This window comes from Vidua chalybeata, chromosome 12, assembly GCF_026979565.1.
Source record: "Vidua chalybeata isolate OUT-0048 chromosome 12, bVidCha1 merged haplotype, whole genome shotgun sequence".
NCBI classification, from domain to species: Eukaryota; Metazoa; Chordata; class Aves; order Passeriformes; family Viduidae; genus Vidua; species Vidua chalybeata.
In genome coordinates this window covers 17,767,558-17,788,454 of record NC_071541.1, presented here as the reverse complement: position 1 = coordinate 17,788,454, position 20,897 = coordinate 17,767,558, and the positions used below count along the sequence as shown (strand labels likewise).

At 41.9% G+C, this 20,897-nt stretch overlaps 1 protein-coding gene across 4 annotated transcripts in view; it reads right to left on the bottom strand.

Moving 5' to 3' along the window:
• Positions 1 to 20,897, bottom strand: part of IARS1 (isoleucyl-tRNA synthetase 1) — a 92,803-nt gene that overhangs the window by 6,516 nt on the left and 65,390 nt on the right. For all 4 annotated transcript variants that reach the window (XM_053953664.1, XM_053953666.1, XM_053953663.1 and 1 more), the window contains exons 22-32: positions 18,455 to 18,546; positions 18,039 to 18,116; positions 17,535 to 17,656; positions 14,836 to 14,938; positions 14,644 to 14,727; positions 10,591 to 10,765; positions 9,583 to 9,686; positions 9,205 to 9,300; positions 8,224 to 8,400; positions 4,656 to 4,767; positions 3,561 to 3,686 (exon numbers count right to left, since the gene is read on the bottom strand). In XM_053953664.1, the coding sequence (XP_053809639.1) occupies positions 3,561 to 3,686; positions 4,656 to 4,767; positions 8,224 to 8,400; positions 9,205 to 9,300; positions 9,583 to 9,686; positions 10,591 to 10,765; positions 14,644 to 14,727; positions 14,836 to 14,938; positions 17,535 to 17,656; positions 18,039 to 18,116; positions 18,455 to 18,546 (1,269 nt within the window). The remainder of the gene's footprint in view (positions 1 to 3,560; positions 3,687 to 4,655; positions 4,768 to 8,223; positions 8,401 to 9,204; positions 9,301 to 9,582; positions 9,687 to 10,590; positions 10,766 to 14,643; positions 14,728 to 14,835; positions 14,939 to 17,534; positions 17,657 to 18,038; positions 18,117 to 18,454; positions 18,547 to 20,897) is intronic.

Sequence of the window (20,897 nt, the reverse complement as noted above, 5' to 3'; positions counted from 1 at the left end):
ATCCAGGGAGAGCTGATGCATTTAGTTTCTTGTCAGAACTGTGTGTTCCTGTACATATGGAACAGGCACACCTGTCAGCTCCAGCCAACAGGTTTTCATTCCACAGCACCTATTCACATGTCAGGGAGCCTAAGCTGTACAAAGCTCATTTTCTATCAGTTCACATGAAAGAATCTCAAGGGGAATAATTTATAAATGTATACATTTCGTAGGTTTATAAACTTACAAATAAAAAAAAAACCACCTAAACCAACCACCAAGTTCCCAAAAAAAGCCCCAAACCCTCAAAAAACCTAACCCCACAAAAAGATGAACAGTAATCACTACTGAGCTACAAGCTCTCAAAATTCTGTCAAGTGCCACAGAGTGGCATGCACTGGGAGTGTTTACAAGACTGCTCAAGGAAGCAAAAAGACCTCAGGCTGCACCTAAGATTCTCAAATGTGTATTTTAAATATCAACTTTTATGCATTTATATATAAATTTATAACAGCTTAAAGAAAAAAGAAACCAAAAGCCAAGCACTGCTCTGGCCTGTCTCAAGCACAGGAAGGGGATTTGCTTTTGGTTTTATTTTCAGAAAAGCAAGAAAACAACTGAATTAACAAGTGGAGAGGAATTACCAAGATTCCATCCAATGGAAGGGAGCCAGGGGCAGGTTTTTCCTGAACCAGCACCATTTCAGGCCATGGGAAGAGAGAGCAGAGGGGGTGGCAGAGCTGGGAACACTTGGCCCCAGTAACTCCCAGTTTGCCATTCCCCTGTGGATCCATGCAGGGCAAGGAGGCATGAGCTGCAGTAATAGGGGTTTGCCCAATTAACAAATTAGCCTGTGGCATTCCAGGAGCACTGACATTCCCCAGGGAAGAGCTCAGGCACAGGGCTGTCAGAGAAGTCTGTTCACAGAACCCTCTCATAAGAGTAAGAAAAAAATGGATCACTTTTTCCTAGATATCAATAGACTTGAAGGCAAGCAGGTATTACAAGTGCTCATCAAAATCACTTTAAATGTCAGTTCTCCCTGCAACTGGGGTTTAAGTGCTAATGCTCTCCCCCTAAAGTACCTTACAGCCTCACAGCCTTTTAAAAATTGAAGGTTAAAAGAATCAGCCATTTGAAAATCATAAAGATGAAATAAGGCATGGATCAAAAAGTTTGTAGGGGGATTTTTGTTCCACCTTCCTTGCCCCTCCGTTTTTTTAAGCCCTACATGATCTACAGATGCATTTCTTCCCATAAGCACAGTGAAAGTGTTTTAAATAAATCTTTTTCATTATGGGCTACTTCCATGAAAGCTGAGTGCAAGTCCACAAGCTTTCCAGACAAGAAGCTTGGACTTTTCAGTAGTATACAGGAAAAAAAAAGTCACAGATAACTTTTTTTACCATCTGACCTGAGCCCAGGTTCTTTCCTTCAATTTTTTTTTTTTTTTAATGTAGAAAGAGACACATTCTATTTTCAGTTTTTGAAAGTCAGTACAAGTCCCAGAGCCTTGTTTGGGGCCTGCAGTTACTCAAAATACCTTGACACACTGTTAGGGAGGAAATGTTTATGCCATTATTCCAAATGCTGCACTGAAAAGCAGGGACAGGACCCATCTGAGCCTCCCTTAATATAAGAACTGCCTGATCCTGTGCCACGGCACAACCCTAAGGAAACCTTCATTACAATTAGAGAACAAGATAATAAATTACTGCAAGTACAGTGGACAGCCCTGGAAACCACAGGAAGGGAATGAGGAGCCAGAAATATGGTTTTACTGGGTCCCAATTTTATTAACACACGTGGGAACTATTCAGAAATTATCTGTCTGGAGTGCACAACCTTTCTCTGCAATTCCTCTTGGGCACAGCATCTGACTCCAACCCCTGCTCACCTACAGAGGCCCTGGAGTCACCATGAGACCTCACCTGAGGTTACCCACACCAAGGCTGGGCAGATAAAGCAGATGGACTCTATCCAAAGCAAACACTGGAATTCTGGTTCTGTTCTCTGACACCTTTCTGGACTGCTTTGCTGGCACATCCCTTGAGCTGTGACTCCCCAGGGTGCCACATCTGCTGACCAATACTTGGTTTGAGATGTGACACACTGCCACAAAAGCCAATCTGATGATCTGATCTTTCCAAGGGAATTTCCATATGTTTAGTAAGTGGGCAGGGAAAATACCCTGCTCTGCCCAGACCACTGACACACACTGAAAGGTGAAAATCAGCATGCCAAGATGGAAGTCCCAAAATGATTCCTAAGGAGTAAAAGTGACATGGAAAGGAAAGGAATAAAGCCTTTGTTACTACAGCAGAGGAAGAGGGAAGGTTTCAACTTTCTCCACCACTTCCCTTTAGAACTTCAGCATTAATGGACTTGTGCTGCATCTTTTTTGTCCTATAAATGGCAGAAAAACCCCAAATATGGGGTCAAACTACTTCTAAACTTAATGAGATGGGAGTTTTCCAACTCTTCTGGGCCTTCTGCAGGTCATCTCTTCCTACCTGTGGTGACAATGAACAGTACAAGTACAGACCCCCCTCTGCAGGCACACACACTGTTATCCCTCCTACTTGGAAAAGGATTTCAAGGAAAACCATTTCCTTCTTCAAAACACAAGTGGAACTTGAGGGAGATACTAAAGGATTTCCTCTAAATCCCCTCTGACTGAAAGCAAAGATTAATCCTTTTGTATGACAGGACTGTTCAGCTGAGCTGAGCACGACCTGAAAGATTTATCACAGGGAGCTAATGGATAACACCAGATGGGAAACCCCCAGAAATCCTCCTAGAAATATTCTCAGGACAGGACAATAAGGAAACTAAGGACTGAGATGGCAACTGTGATACAAAGACTGTTTCTTTATGGATGTCATTGTTCATTGACATGAACTGGTGATCCTCAGCAGCCTTGGGGGCACTCCAAATCAGCCAACTCAAGTACCTCCCCCTCAGATGTGCTTCAGTAATATTTCCATGAAAAAAACACTAATAAAAGGTTTTGTAGCCATCCAATTACCATTTTTATAGTGTTTTGGATTTTTTTTTTTACATTCTTGTGCCTTAACAAAGTTCAAGCTGCAAGAATATTCCAATAGGTTTTTCTAAAAAAAGAAGAAATGCAGAGCTCCTCAAGGTTCTCTAGGGTGGAAAGGCAACATTTTTCTTCTACAGATCACAGTTTGCATTCAGCTTTTCACCCTGCCTACTGAGGCATTAGGGAAAAGAAAGCATGGAAAGGCTGATGGCAGCTCGCCATCAAGATCCAGCATAGTCTGGGCCCAGTGGAAACACTGAAATAAATCACATTTTGTCCTGATGAGAACTGCAATGGAAGCAGGATAATAGATGAGCATCATTTAGCAGCAGCTTTTTGGGAACATGTTTATGTGACTATAAACAGAGTCTCATAAGCTAAGTATTATAAAATGGAATATTTCCTTACCCATTTTCTTGTCAATTTGATATAGCTAGCTAGATAGATATAAATTACACAGTAAATAATTATACAGTAAATGACTCCTAGCTGGTGCTAGAAACACTTTCAATTTTCCTTGTCATACTCCATTTACCTGTGTTTCCATTAAAAACTGTCAGTTTGGAATTTTTAAGACCAAAAATGCAGGAGACAGCATCTACAAGTCCAGTGAAGTTCAAGGTATTATCTCCTTTTGGATTTTCCAGCAGCAACACACCATCTAAAACCAAAATTAAGAAATTAAAATGCAGTTTGGAAGCAATATCCAAGTTCTAATGATTTTCTAATGATGCTAATTACTTCCAGTGAGTTTCTAAGCCAATTTAAAACTGGCAACACTGCATCTTCCCAATTTTTTTTAGTGGGAAAGGGGAAAGAAGTAAATAAAACAATAATAAAGAAAAAGATAAAAAGATAAAACGAAGAAATGGACTGATGGATACTTCAGGTTTATGGTGTAGAAGTTCTATTTGCTTTTATAAACAAGGCAGGCTCATTTGTGTATTACTGAAGTACCACTCAGTATTATATTGGTTAAAAGCTGACAGTCTGTGCCCTCTGAGATGGTCACCAGCTTTTCCAGTTGGATTCATTCTCACTCAGGGAACAGCTCTGTGACCATGTCCAACAAGGCACACTTATTTCCATACATAAACTGTCAGTACATGCAAGAAAAACCTCCCCAAGTGCATTTAGTTTTTTCTCTTTGTAATATATAACTCACCCTTGTAACAGCATGACTGCACCCATGCCCACTGCCCAAGACACGGGCCATTATCTAGTTTTAAGTATGCATTTCATCTCTATACTTCATACCTGAGCTTTTCAAACCATCTCCTCCACATCCAGGCCTCACCTCCTGCACAGTGCTACATACAGCAGTAATTACAAATTCTCAAGCACAGCCCCGAATCCAGAGAGTGCACTCCCCACAAAGACACCCACACACAAACTCTCCCTGGAGCAGGAGTAACAACTCCTGTGCCCACGGGAGCGTTTCCCTCAGAAGAAATCATGGACAGTGTGGTTTTGCTTTGAATAAACTTATTTTCAAGAATAATTTCAAGCTCCTATTGGAGGAGAGGCTGCACCATCTTTCAAATGAATTCAGGCTCCAGCATTCAGCACACCATTTCCAAACTCCCTTACAGCAGCCCTGAGAAACCAAGCTGGGGATGTTCATTCCTACCTTGCTCTGTCCCATTGACACAAACTTTGAGGTTGACATAGGCACAGGCTGGGCCAACAGACTGGCACACCCCCCCTCTGACCAGTGTGATTTCCAGCTCTGATCCCTTCAGCTGGGGAAGGAGAGAGATTAGCATTATTTCAGTATTGCTTATTAAACAAACACAGCAAAATATTTTCCTTCAATAAACAACACTAAGATCTTGCCTTGTTATACTAAATGTGATTTACAATAAAATAGGGATTTTTCCTACATTTTCCTTCAGTGACAGTGCTTCACACATGAATCTGCCTGTACCAGAGGTCAGAAAAGCAGTCTGATTTTCACAAGTGATGAGTAGTGATGACACCCTCCCAAAATACAATCCCAAAGCAAATCTGCCCAAGAGGAACACTCTTCCAGAGAAATTCAGAGTACTGACCAGGGCCCTGCTCTCAGTCACTGCCTGAAGAAACCTTCACTATCCCTGGGGGACCACTGAGAACCCTCTGGGTCACAGCTGCCTTGGCACCACCAGCCTTTGAGTATCTCCCCAGGAGGTACCAGTGACCCTGACAGACCTGGAGGCACTCCAGGAAATCCAGCATGGATCGTCCAAAAAAAGATCCAGAAATCACCCATATGAACAATTGGTACTAAAAGACCATTTAAGCAATTTTGTTTTATAAATTTAGAGATGGTGTTTGGCAAGAGACACAGTCCAAAGGGTGACAGACAAATTTGGAAGTGTCATTCTTTAATGAAGTCCTATTACAAAGTAGGGAAAAACACTTATGCAGCAACAAATGCCATTCTGTGTTTATCCATTCTACCAACAACTCAAAATTCATTTCTCAAGTACCTGCTTTTCTGCCCCAATAGTTTCTGAGAAACTGCTTTTTTTTTGTTGTTGTTGTTGTTGCAGCTTGGAGCAAGTCTTTGGGAAAGGAGCTCAGAATTAAAGCCTTGTATCAAAAATTGATCCAGGATAATTTCCCAGAAGTAATGTAATCACAATAAATGTAAAAAGAACAGAGTGCATTTCATTTTTCTTCCAGTCCTCACATATATTCAACATTAGGCAGACTACTGTTACTCTTCTGAGTAACTTCCAGAAATTTGGTGCTATGATCCTGCCACAGCTGACTGAACTGACACACTCACATGAAAGGATTTCTCAGGAAGGGCTTTCTCATGTCACTGCTCTCGGTGTGACAAAGGAGCTGCAGCAGAACACGGAGTCAAGCACCTGCCCTAAGCAATCCATCTCTGCAGGCCCAGCAACAGAAACCTCCAAGGGGCACTTGACAGTTGCACTGGGATCTCAGTCATCTGTTTCTCTCTGCAACATCTATTTTGAAGTCTAAGTGTGTGACAAACAGTTCAGAGGCACATCCAGCCCATAAGCACAGAAAGGGCTGCAGCAGGCACAGAGCTCCTCCACAAGGAGGTTCTCTGGGGTGACCGTCCCTGCCCATGGCACGGGGTAGAACTACATGATCTTCAAGGTCCCCTCCCAAACCCAACCCATTCTATGATTCTGTAACTGAGACTCCTTAAAATAAAATAATGATGAACAAGTGCATGAGTTCTGTTCTTCTGTGCCTCCATTTCCCACACACAGACTGCACCCCCTCAGCACTGAGGACTGGCAGTGTTTCATAGAATCCTGGAGTGGCTTGGCTGGAAGGTGCTTTACCTTGGTGACCATCTCATCCCACTCTTCCTGCCATGGGCAGGGACACCCTCCACTGTCCCAGGCTGCTCCAAGCTCCATCCAACCTGGCCTTGGACACTTCCAGGGATCCAGGGGCAGCCACAGCTTCTCTGGGCACCCTGTGCCAGGGCCTCACCACCCTCCCAGGGAACAAGTCCTTCCCAGTATCCCATCCCTCTGGCAGTGGGAGCCATTCCCTGTGTCCTGTCACTTCATCCCTTACCTCAAGTCCCTCCCCAGCTCTCCTGGAGCTCCTTTAGGCACTGGAAGGGCTCTGAGCTCTCCCTGGAGCCTCCTCTCCTCCAGAGAGAAGAACAATCCCAATTCCCTGCTCATGGTTTTGTCTGAAACACTCTCCCTGTCAAGGTTTCAAGGTGGCAGGAGGCCCTCTCAGCTGGATGCCCACAATGAGACAACTGCATTTCTCTAAACTGAGCTATCAACAGCCCCACAGAACTGGCTGGCAGAACAGTGCCATTTAGTTTAGTAGATTTTCTCTGAAATTCAGCATTTGTGCAAATGCATGGCCTGACCTACAAACCTTTCCCAGGGTCACACACTAACTCATCATCTCCACAACAGAAAGGACTGCCTGGTTTTGCTGACATCCAGACGACAGCCATCAGTTCTATCCATAAAAACCAGGTCAGGTGCCTGCTGTCAGGGTAGGATTTTGTCTCTACACACAGATCATTATTTATGACTAAACCAAAACATTCATCTTTCCACAATGGTTTTCTTCACTAAAATATACTAAATTAGATTTAGGTAAGAGCAAAATAAGCATGGGGGAACCATATTTGCACAGGCATGAAAGTTTTCACGGAAAGCAACACTGACCAGCACTAAAGCTCAGGTACAGGTGATTTGAGGCAGGCAATCAGACAGGTGATTCCCAGCACTGTATTTCCAGCTGCTTTCACATTCCAATTCAGATTTGATGTTGTCCATCAAAAGTATCAAATAAGTACTTGAAGATTTTCAGTGATTTCTCAACCACAGTATTTACTTAGTGTTTTCCCCGTCTGTCACTAGATGAAACTGATAGTTTTGAAAAAGGCCAAACAGGGCTTTGTTTCAAATCTGTACAACTTCAGAAGTGCCATTAATAACTATAAAACATTTCCTTTACACACACTATTAAGATGGATGAAATGTGCCCTTTCCTTTCAGCTATTCCCTGCCTTCTCAGCCATTCTGTAAATCAAATTTCAAGTCTGATAGATCCTACGCTCTTGTGCGAATTAATCTTTGTGGTGCAGCAGGACATTTATATTGAAGAATAGTTCATTCACAGCTCTGTTAGGAATGTCTTTTGAATAGAGTAAGTTTCAGTAAAACCACAGCAAAACTATCATCAAATATGTCAGAAGAAGCAATCAAAGAAAACAACAGAAATTGCTGCTGATTTGAAATATGAAACTACACTTTTACAACAGACAACTTCAGCAGCACAGGGCAGAAGAACAAACATCCTTAAATATTAAACAAGTTGGTCTTAAGCCAAATTTAGCCTCAAAGGAGTAGTTTTAATACAAGTCTATTAATCTAAGAAAATCAGAGCAACAACATTTTGTCTGTTCAAACAACACACTAATCCAAGTACAAATAACTGTGTATTAAGTTCAGACAAACAACTGCAGTTATTTACTTTGGTATCCAAGCAGCTTGATTTTCAAAATCACCACATATACAGAATCCAAGTCCTTTCTTTTATAAACCAAGAAAGACTAATACAGAAAATTATAAACAGAAAACAATATCTGCTCTATCCCACAAATAAATATTGACACCATTATTCTTTAACTGGAGCAGCTTGTTGGGTTAAAAGCAAATAAGATGAACTGTGCAAGCAATGCTTTTCCTCCTTACTTGGGTTGCTTCCTGGATGAGAACTTCCTTTGAGGTAGGCACCGGGTAAGGCTTCAGGTCTGCCTTTATTGTGGCAAAAATGAACTCAGCATGTTGTTGGATGACAGTGTCCAGGTATTCCCCCTCTGGCAGGGCCCTGTAGTACACTGTGATCTCATCTGTGGGGACCAGGTTCCTCTGCAGGACACACACACAAACACCATTAGTGACAGCAAAACCACACATCAAGAAAGGAATACTTGTCAAGTTAAAAAAAAAAAAAAAAAAGTATTTATCAAGCAGTTGTTAAAAGCTTCCACAAAAGACTTAGAAGAAAACAATCCTTCTACAAAAACACCAAGAATCTTAAAACATGGAAGTTTAGGCAAGTTTAGGTTTCATTATAGTGAAAATAAATTATAGTTTTATGTCATTACAGAACTGAATCTAAATCCAGTAACACATGGGAGAGTTTTCATGGCCACAATCCTTCCTGGTTATATTTTATACAGAAATAAATCCTCAAGTTTTATATATGTAAAAAACATTAAAATACATAAATCTACATCAGTGTATGTATGTATATATATGTATATATTTTTTTAAAACTACACACTACATAGGTGTGTATATGTATATATATATGTAAAATCTACACAGATTTTTTTTTAAATACATATAATGTAAAAAATATCTATTTTGGTAAAAATTTGTAGTTTTTCAGTCTGATGCTGAAGAAAGGTCCTTTCCAACCCAGACTTTTCTATGAGTCTGTGATTCATGCAGCCTTAACTGCACCCATCTCTTCCAAAATAACATGTCCCATGAAAATTTTCTCTACACATCCTTTAGAGCTCTTGCAAGGGAATCCAATCAGAAAGCCATACATGAGGAGTAAATGATACAGAGCTTCATGTTTAATTAAAAATGCAGTCTCTGCATATTGCCCAGACTGCTGGAAAGGAAATGAAAATGCCTTGTCCCAGCCCACTGACTGCTCACCTTCTTGCGAAGCTTCTGGATGCGATTGATCACTTCCCGGGCAACCCCTTCATCCACCATGGACTGGTCTGGCGTCACATCCAGCAGCACCAAAACCTGAGCAAATGCACAGAACATTGATGAACAGGTGACAAACTGGAAACAAGGTGGAAGTAACACTCTCAGGAGCTCAGGGTGCCTTTAGAGAGCTCCTCACGTACAAAATACGATAGCGGAGAGAGTGTTGAAGAGCTCCAGGATTCACACACTCCTGGAATGTGCTGAACTACCTGAACTAACAAACACAAGCCAGCTTTTACCTCACCGTTTTCCTACTATTTCCTGAGGAACTCTTCCCTTAATCAAAAAAAGAAAGAGAGGAAATAACCAATAAAATACCTGATCATCGGAGTGTGCCTCGAACTGGGCAGATCCCTCTGTCATCTGATACATGAGACGGAGATCTTCCCCATGCAGTTCATGTCCTTCCACAACAATGCTGCCTGCAGGGTTGGCAGATGGAGAGCATCTCTTATCATCCAAGTAAAACCCCCAATTTTAAATTCAGAAAGCTTTAACCAAGTTTCAGACTTCAAACATGTGCAACGTATATATTGGCAATGCAGTCAAACAGCAGTTAAGCACTAGTAAGCAGCAGTGAATTATCCCACATTTCCATTTTTCACACAAGCCCTTCTCCAGGCAGCAGAGCTCACTAAAACACAGGCACTTCGGCAACTGTTTGTGTAGAACCATCTGAATGGAATAAAACTTAAAAATAACCTCTATACTCCACCAACTCCGAATTTCCATTTAAGCAGTTTGCTAAACAGATATAGCTGCAAAATTCACACCCACTTGTAACTCTGGAATCAAAGGACTGCTTTTAGAATAAAAGCTACTGCACAAATACTCAGTTCCAATCTGATTCAGCCTCACAGAAAGCTTATTCTCTGCTTCATCTTGGCTTTACTTAAAATCAGAGAACATCCTGAGCTGGAAGGGACCCACAGGGATCACCGGGTCCAACCCCTGCACAGACCCCCAACAATCCCAGCCTGTGCATCCCTGGCAGCGCTGTCCAAACTCTCCTGCAGCTCTGGCAGCCTCAGGGTCGTGCCCATTCCCTGGGGAGCCTGGGCAGTGGTTGACACTCTCTGGGGAAGAACCTTTTCCTATTACCAACCCTAAACCATCTCTGACAGGAGGGAAGAATTTAACAGGAGAACAGTGTAAAATCAATGTCCATGACCATTTTTCTTGCCAAAAAAAAAACGGAAATAATGACCGCAAATTTCCTCCTCGTAACAGCTGAAAAGGGATAATAAGAGAGAAGGAGGCCTTAAGCTGCCCTAAGCCCACAGAAGGATACCCTGCCATCCTTGAGGGGTCTGTCCCACTACAGACCTGTCTCCTGGAACCTCTCCAGCTGCTCGCTGCTGAGCTCCTTGATGGCAGCCATGACGGGCTTGAAGGCGCCCTTGAGGCGCCGGCCCAGCACGGTGTGCTCGGGCTCGGCCCGCAGCCGCACGCCGTACTTGCCCTTGTCCGCAGACAGCGTCAGCGCCCGCACGTTCAGCTCCTGCAGGGACACACAGCACAGCAGCTCAGCAGCAGGGAAGCTGCAAGTGTCAAGGCGTGAGGTTTGTACAGGGTCGTCTCTATGGACCGAGTCATTGGGAGAGCAAACAAACCCAACCCTGAGCCCACCTTCAGCAGCAGAGCCCATCCCCACCCTCCGCCTCCAGGGTGCTCTTTGTTATTAACAGGCAGCTCTCACCTCAAAGCAGCTCCTACTCAGCAGCCCTTTTGATTTCCCCCTCACAACTGCTCGAAGAGCTAAACCCATTCCCTCTGTGTGCAGTGGTGGAGCCAATGGCCTGGCAGAGCTCAGGAGAGAAAATTCTGCTGGAACAGTCCTTTCAGAACACACAGAGCCAGGAAATCATTACCAACCGTTTCACGGTTCAGGCTGTACAAAATGGCCCCATTTTGTCTCCTCCTTACCTGTTCATTCCAGCTCCTCACTGCACAGAAAACCACCCTGCTCAGAAAAGCTTCTGGCTGTGTCCTTCAGCCAAAACAGCTTTATAAAACCTGCATGGACTTTAGGAGGGGCCCCAGACACTGCAGGAAGGTGTGTGCCCATTTTTCTGAGTTGCACGTGCAGATTTTATTCCCATATCTGAAGGGAACATACTGGTGCTGTGGGAATTTTTACACAACTGATTGAGAGGACAAGGTTATTTTCATATGGGGAAAGACCAAGGCTGGAACTCTTTGGAGAGGAGAGAGCTGAAGGGGGACATGACAGGTTGGAAAACATGAGGCACAGACATGCACGTACATTTCACCGCAATCCAGCAGGTGCTGTCTGCCAGGCTGCCCAATACTTGGAGCATTTGGTGTTTAATGCCCACTGGATGGTGGTGAGAGCTCCCATCACCATCCTACAGCACCACCAGGTGCACTTGGCAAACAAGCTGCTCCAAGGCATTTAGGAAGCAAAAGTAAATGGCAGCATCAGCATGACAGGACTAGCAAGTAGCCAAACATTTGGATTGAGAAATAATGCTTAAATACAACCTCTGAGCCGCAGCCTAATTTCCTAGGAAGTCCTACTGTCATGAGGAGCCAAGAACACAACTGAATCTAATTTTATTTAATACATCTTTTAGGAAATCTAATGAAAATTATGCACTTCAGAAATTCAGTTTCAATGGGGTGCTGCTGGAAATGAGCCCATGAGTTGTAAATGACAACCTCGTGGGGGAAAAGAAATAATAATTCAAAAAATAGCACAAATTGAAAAATTACTTTGGGCCTGATTAGATAAATCAGAGAAGCCAACTCCATCAGGACAAGTTTTCTGTACTAATTAGATTAGGAAATTATTCTTTCATACACATTATCCATTTAAAAACCCAGAATGGAGTCTTAGAAAAACAGGCAAATCTCTATCTTAGGTCTGTTTACATCAGTCTCGGAGCTTTGACTTAAAATAATTCTTAATTTTATCTTCCTAATTACTCAAAATTAGCTCCTTAACACATCTTTCAAGTCTCATGGGGACATACTGAGGCAAGCAGCCCTTCCCATGACCAGTGAAGAGCTGTACATGGAGTGCCTGAACATACAAGAGCCTTTAGCTGGTGCCATTTGCCCCAGCTATGCCCAGTCCTCAGAACAGAGACAGAAATGTCAGAAATGCCGTGCTTCAGCTGGGCTGGGCTCTCTAAGCAGGCAGCCTAAAAAGGAAAATAAGTACTCATTATGTAATAGTGTAAGAAATGAAAAACTGCTGGGCCCCCCAGCCACAGCTCCTGTCAGATAATGCAGCCCTGTCACAGGCTCGGTTCCTGGATTTGATGGAGAAGTCAATTTTCTGCTTTACAGCAGCCCTACACAGGGCTGGGGGTTGGAGGGAATACAAAGGTTGGATAGAAACAAGATTCTGACTGTGCACAGAGTCAAATTTACAGAGAAAACCTTTCCCTGGAAGCAGCTGGGGAGAAAAGTCCTGACCCAGGTTTGTAAAAGGCCTCAAATAGAAATGAACAAAATGCAACTGTGTCCAGTTGCTAAAAGCCTTCTGGGTTTATTTCATTTCATGAGCTTGGCTATTTTTGCATAACAACTCTATAATCTGGCAAGTTCTAATATTAAAATCCATTTATTTAAATGATTTGCTGTGTTCTGAAGACGAGAGAGGAGCACTGCAGATCAAAGACTACAGCTCCTTCTGCAAAAGCCATGAATGAAATTTCTGAAGAATTGACAAGTATATTTTTCCCATTCTTTTGTCAGCAACTACGGAAAATTAAATGGTGTAATTCTCCTTACCCATTACCTCTGGCATCTGCAAATTTACTCCTGGCAATCACTGAAGGTTCTAAAGCTCTGAATAGGCAGGAGGTTGATGAACAAAGCTGCAAATGCAGCCCAAGCAATGCTGCCCAGCCTGCCTGTAATCACTGACCTCTTTAGCTCTGCACCATCCAGTAAACAACAGGATTGATTGCCATGCAGTACAATAAAACATACACTAAGCTCCAGCAGCAGCATGTTGAATTTTAAGACACATAATAAAACCAGGAGAATAGACAGTACTTTGTGCTTCCACAAAGGCGTCTGAGCTTGTTTTAACTCATCTCTCCAGAAGACACTTTTGTGTGCAGTAGCAAAGGACTACAAATCAAAACATACTAATGTACAATCCAATTATGTAATAATTTAAAAATTATTAGCTTATTTTGTTACCTTTCATTAGCTATAGAAGCTGACAACAAATTCTAGCAACTACTCTTTTGGAAGTAATTTGAGGAAGCAAACCTCATCTCCCTCAAAACTCGATTCTCTACAATTTAAAATCCATTTTTCAGAACCAAAAAAATGGGACAGACATTAACCTAAATTTCACAGAATTCTGCTGTTGAAGAGACTTAGATATTGAAATGATTATAATTAACAATAACAGCAATTCTGAAGCAAGAGATCATAACTGCCAAATCTAAGAGCAATAATCAATAAGTTAACATGACAGAAAAGCTTTACAGTTCCACTTGCAAATCAATTACTATTTTTTAAATTAAAATTCCTCTAGTGAATAATTCTTAGGCATTTAACTCCCACGGTAACTAAAAGCAAGCAGCATACAGCACTGATGTAGAGGTCCTGTGCACTGAGCTGTGACTTCCTGAGCCAGTGCAGATTCCCCCAGCAGAATTTGTAGAGACTTTCCTTGGATGTGTATTTAGGCTTGGGGAAAGCTCATGTTGCTGGAATTATACGTAACACAAGTTTCAGAGGCACTCCTGTGCTTCATCTCCTGAATTCCCTGACTGGCATGGCTGCCCTCACTAAGACAAGTGAGGTGAGTGATCCTCTTTGGGAAGATGCACATTTTTGTTCTCTTTGTCAAGGTAAAGCAGCTGACCTCGACAATGGCAACTTCAACCATAACAGGATGGCATATTTTAAGCACATGAGCAGATGTGCTGTTACAGGTGCCTCACTGAAGGGAAGAAAGGATCCTTAAGCTCTCAAGAACAGGCACAGGATAATGAACAGGCACAGGATAAGGGCCACACTGTTTCTGCACAAGGGAAAACCCCCTCAGATCCTGTACTGCCAGTGCTCAGTGGGAACAGAACAAGAATTTTGCGTCACTGATCCTTGAAGATGGATTTCATGGCTTTAGAAAATGCAAACAGGTCAGATTCTAACAGCCTCTCAGTCCAGTGTGGTCAGTTTGTAGGATTAAGTATTTCTCAACACTAAACTGACTGGCACACGATCCACTGACATCCCCTTCATTACAGCTCTCCTGGAAATTCATTTCACCTGTGAGATGTTAATACAGTCAACAGGGGAGGTTGTTCAGGTAACCAACAGACACAATCCCCTTAAACATGAGGCTCTTACCAACAGACACAATCCCCTTAAACATGATGTTCTTACCTCAAGTACATACTTCTCTAAAGACCTGATGTTTTCCAGAGCCTCGGGATCCTGGTGGATAACTACTACTTCTTTCAAAGGATACTGGGGGAAAAGAAATCAAAACACAAACTTAACTACTCCATTTCCCCAGGTTCATCCCAAAGTTACAAAGCTGTTACACATTCCCAAGGCGATGTGAGGAGTTCTAACCTTGACTGGGATGGTTTTCCTGTCTCTGATCACTCGTCCCAGCTCAATCACAGACTGCAAACAAGAAACGGCACTTTCAATTTTTTTGTCGATGAGATCCTCCCTAGATTAGAAAGGAAACATTATAATTGCTGCATTTTCATCACATCTCTTTTGAGCAGATGGAAAACATTTTACCCCCTTCTCTGACATTTCCTGCAACAGACTCAATTATGCCCTGGCTGGGGCAATTTGAAAAATGAACAAACAGGCTTTTCCTCTCTCTTTGTGGAGAAAATGAGGAGGAAGTAACTTGCTGAAAACAAATAACAGAGCTATTTTTACATCTTTTGTTAGTACCTCTCACAAGGTGCAGAGGATTGAGTCATACAACCTATTCTAGTAATAGCCAATAAAAAGTACAATTTACATTAATAATATCATAAGAAGATGCAGAAAGATATTATAAATAGGGTACTTATAGCAACAATTAATTCCCTGTAACAACAATTCACTGCATCTCAATTTATCATCTTTTCCAGAAACTGCATTTGAGCTTGATGTTTTAGAGTTTTAACAACTTTCTGGGCTCAATAATTTTAACACCCTTCCATTTTGAGGTTAGGCAGGGTTGGGTTTTTTCTTACCTTTTGGGGCTTTTTTGGGGGTGGGGTGGAAAGAGAATTGGGGTTGAATTTTTGGCCTTTTTTTTTTTTTTTTGAGGCAATTAACATTTACATCTTGTTTCAAATGTACAAGCAGTTAAATGTTATGAAAATGTGTTTTTCCTGATTTGTTGAGTAGATGCACTAATTGGGCAGCTCCTTTAAAACCACTCAGGTATCAAAGCAAGAGCAGAGGTACTGCTTAAAAAGACAGATAAGAATAAAATTAAATGAGCACAAATACTTGCTGTAATCTAAGGAGCAGAAGTACTGGGATGAAAACCACAACTCCAGTAAGGACTGGCCAGAAAAACAGAGCTGGTGAAGCAAAACTTACAACTGAAATATGCCTGTTGCAGCATTAAGGCTTTGAGTTGCTTCTACCTCTTTTGAAGCTTTTGCTCTTCCAAAAGCCAGTCCCTGAGGATGATCCTCCAACAGCTTGGAAATGTGGAAATTACAAGATGGAACATTTTGTTCCCAGAAAGCTTCATACAGGATTATGTGACAGTATTTCAGTCTCACCGAACCACATTGCAGAGCCACAACACACGAGAGTATTTTTCAAAGACTGAATGCAAATCCACAAAATTTAATGCAACCCATCTGTTCAGACACTGAGCAACCAACCAGGACCTCGGTGGGGTTTTAACACAGGTGTTGAGTCAAGCTCAGCTGTGAAAGTGGCCACGTCCTTAAGCTTTATCTGCACTCCTCATACTTGTAAAGTGGTATTTTCTGTAACTGCATCCAAAAATCTCTATTCCTATTAATTGACAATATTGTCCTTATGCTGTATCAGAAAGTTTTCAAAGTAAATGCAGTGATGTGCTTTGCAACTCCAGGTGAAACTCTAACAATACTCTGGATTTGAAAAGGCTTTTTTCTATGGGACAAGGGAACAGCTGATACACAGGGGATCCAATAAATTCCACAAACTAGTAACAGACAGAAACCCAAACAAAATGCAATACAGAGAAGAGTGGTGCAAGCCTCAAATACATCCCACATTTGCATGATGCAGCAGCAAGTCAGCACTAACTGCAGTGAAGAGTGACTAAGCCACTTTTAAATGCTTCTGCTACGCCCATGCCTGAACTGAGTCCCTGCAAACAGCTCTCCATCCTTCCCTGACTCCATTCTACAGGAGCCCAATCCTATTCCTGGCAGCTCCCTGATGAGAGTGGCATTCCTTGATTACATATTCTTCACAGCACTTGCCCAGGGAACAGAAAATCAGCACCATCATTATGTCAATCTCCAGCTCCCTGTTGCAGTAACTCTCACTATTAAAGCTCTCACAAAGACCATACACCCTCCTCAAAGCATGCAGCAGCCATAAAAAGATACACCATTAGAGAAGGCTTAAATTTTTAAACTGTAAAGTATCAAGGTCAGGTCCCCTGTCCTTGAGGGTTTTCACACTGAGCTGCAATGCTGAAGGCAAGTTTTCTCTTTTATTTTCAGATACCCAGAGCAGACAGTGCTGCAGGAACTTAATCCACTGCAATACCAGTGATCTCTCTGATCCTTTAGGGCCTTTCACAGTTAGGCACTGCAGCTTTGAGCCAACATACAGTTTGAGGAGTAAAAAAGGATATTCCTGCCCACCAAAGGAAAATATTATGAATTGGGAACATGGATTCCTCCTAATTGCTTTCCTTCCCATCTCCAGTCCTTTAAGCTAACACCAATCTACTGCCTAAATATGGAGGGAAAATTCCCAGCTAAAATTGAGGGTGGAGTGTGAAGTGTACTGCAAGGGAAATGTTCTCCTACAGCAAAGAGAGTAAAATTCATCAGATTTTAATCAAAATATAAACATTCTGTGCTCATAGAAAAGAACATGTTCACTAGCATCCTAAAGTTTTTTCAGAGACAAAGGCATATCTATATTATTAAAGCAGTTTGGTTTCTTGTTTCGCAGTTTTAAACACAAGTTTAAAAAAAAAGTTAAAAAAAAAAAAAAAACAAACCCACAAACCCCAAAAAAGAACAAAAATCCCCCGACAAATGACCAAACCCCAATTTTGCCACTTAGGAGCTGCCTCTTACCTGACTTGGGGGAGCATGAGGTAGTGAATGCTCTCAGTGTTCTTCTCCTGGACCGAGGCTGGATCAATGAGTGTTTTCAGATTCTGGTACATCAGCTCAGTGATAAATGGAGTATATGGTGCCTGTAATGTTGCATTCAATCACCAGCTTTCCTTTATTGCTTGGACATTATAAATCAGTAATACCATGAATTACATATGGGCAGCTCAGCAAAAACAATGCTTACACAGTGTCTGCGACTGTGATGTTATTGAAAATGCAGACTGAAATAAATAATGGAATTCAGACTACTTATTTACCTCCTGCCTGATATTTACATATTATTTTTGGGCATCAGGGAAGAAATTATAATGTGTCCTTATCAATAAGGTGATACAGGCCTTCTTTTTACTACCATGGGGCAGATAAGAAAAGGGAAAGATGGAAAATGAACTGTGCTACACAAAGGTGCTTTTCTATTAACTGCTTTAAAGTGCTACTGAGAGTGGGGTGTAATTCCCTTACCATGAGTCTGCACATGGAGAACAAGACACTAAACAAAGTTTCCAAGGCCATAATACAGTCCTCAGTCCCATTCTCGCCCTAAAGGAAGAATTCACCAAGAAAAATAGCCATTTTAGGATCAGGAAATGCTCTTCAATAGGCTTCAAAAGTTTCCTATCTTAATGCAATACAATTGTTTTCCAAACTGTATTAACTTTGGCCAATTCCACTGAGCAAGTGTAACAGAATTATTGGGCATTTTGGTCAGTTTTTCCCACAAAGCAGAGAGGAGAGAGAACAGTTAATTTTTGTGCCACTCTCAGGCACAAAGTGACAGCATTTAAAGCCAAGATCTTGTGTGGAGCTGCCATGAATGCCATTCCCAGGGACTGCCAGGACTTTGTTGCCAGGGCAGGAGTGCAGCAGCTGATCCCTACCTTGAGCCTCCTGCGGTTCATTCTGACGTACCAGTTGGTCAGAACATCCACAAACTTCACCAGCTTGGGCACCACCGTGTACAGCCTGTAAGCTGCAAGGGAAAATGGTTCCTGCAGGTGAAATCTGCCCTCTGCAAGCTCCTCACTTAGAAACCACATCATGCTTTACAGCCTTGGTCTTAAACACAGCAGAAAGCTCTAAAAAATGACCAAATATTGCTCATTTTACAGCTGTATTTTGAATATGCACAGCATCCCTTTCATGCTCAAGACAAACACATTCCCCCCTCCCAAACTGCTTCCCTAATCCCACACAAACAGACATTATGGGAGCCTTATGCTTTTATCTGACTGGTAAAGAGGATAGTGGATAAGAGACTATTAATGGCAGGGGATTGGGCAAATCCTCCATTTGCACATGCTGCAAACACAGCCAAGGCACTGCAAGTTGAACAGAAATTATTGCAGAACCAGAAAATAAAATCTTCTTAATTACTGCCAACGCTTCCTCCTTTTGCTCAGCAGATTCAAAATGAGACACCTACTTCAACCAAGCCTCTCCCTGAATTAATTACAGTTTTCCACTATTTTTCTAAGTAACAGGGTAAGCTGAAATGCGAAGTAGCAGCGAGGCTGATGAGGTAAGAGATAAATAGAGGTGTATTTTCAAGTTCTGTGTAACTGAAATCATGGAAAACTGCCAGCACCAAGGTCATCCCCAACATCACTACACAACAAGGAAACAAATTTCAGCTGTACCTGAGAAAACTGGGGGATAAGGGGGACACACCTTACACAGGACTCAATTTTCTAAGGAAATTTTCTATGGAAAACTTTCACTTTTATGTAACTTCTCTAAAAGCCAAGAGCTTCTTGAGCTCCATTCTGAAGCAGTTTCATTAATCAAGCAGCTACTGAGTAAAATGGATCTTGGCTTTAAAAGCTCCACCACAATTTTCACTGTTTTGTAGAGCAGAAGTGTTTTTAAAGGCAAAGAACTGGGATTTAAACCTAAAAAGGAAATGCCCGGAAGATTCACACCATGGTGGGGAAGACATTATTTATGGGGAAATTTGTATTTCTAAAAAATCCTAACCTTTCCTCTAGCTATGCATTATTTAGTTAGGAGAGTTGATATAAACAAATTTTAAAATAATCAAAAAACCCACTCTTCAGAAACAGTGTATCTTTAACAAGAAATACAGTATTAACCTGTAAAAATGCATTTCTGTTCTCAATAGCTGTGACCAAATTGTGAAATCTGCTTTTTTGTGACTCAGGAAAAAGCCATGGATGTACATGGAGACACTACACACTTCTTTTCATTTCAGTCACCAGGAGAAAAGATGTTTTACTAAAATAAGTGCTTGTATTGGGCACTTCAGTAGAAAATAAAAGCCTAATAAGGTTTATTGATTTTTAATACAGAATATTAACATCCCTGAAACACATCAGCTTTCAGCACAATGTAGCTTGTGCCATTTTCCATGAATATTGGAAATGGGGCTGGGCCTCCTTTTCTCCAGCTGCACACACTCCTGGAAGGCAAAGCTCTCCCCATGCAGGACCAGCAGAGAGCTCTTCCCTCTCTCTGGAGTTTTTCCAGGCTCTCTCAAGCACCCAGAGTTGGAGGGGGCACAGGCTGAGCCCCTTCCCTGCCCCTCAGCCCATCCAGGTGAGGTCAATCCCACACTGACCCCACCTGGGCTGACACTGCCACCTCTCCAAGTGCCAGGACAAACTGGGGCAGAATTACCATAAGCTGGACTTAATGGAAACATTTTTCCAGAGGCAGGAGCTGGGTGTAAAATTCAGCTCCGCTGAAAGGCACTGGATGAAATGGAAGAAGCAGAACCCAGCTGCAGCATTTCCCTGGTCACTGGGGTCTCCAGCACTGCCAGTTTCAAATCTGTGTGTTCTTACACCCCATGACCTCCAGCTGCAGGAATTTATATTTTTATTTATCTCCTTTCTCAAGCATTTGACATACCAGTCACCATTATAATCTTCCCTTGTCTCCTCCTAACATTTTTCCTACTTGAAGTGATACGAAGTAGAAAATATTTTCAAAAAAAAAAAAAATCCCAAAATAGGTTTGTAAAAAAGATTAGAGTATCATGTCACAGTACACAAATTCACTTCATCTCATTAAGATCTGCCTGACTGAATCCAGAGTTTATGCAGAAAAATAAATTGGAAAATTCTGTTTATTAATCCCTTCCACATGAGACTGCCACTCGTTTGATAAGCACATGATGTTATCTTCATCTAACACAAGACAACAGAATTTCCTACCAACACTACTGCCTTGGAAGTCTTTGCATTATCATTTTCCAACAGGAACTCTCTTCTCCTGCTTGGAAGGATCTTCTTACTTTATAAAGATGGTCACTGACACATCCCTTTTTGTCAGCTTCATCTTCCTCTCAGAAGCCCAGAGCAG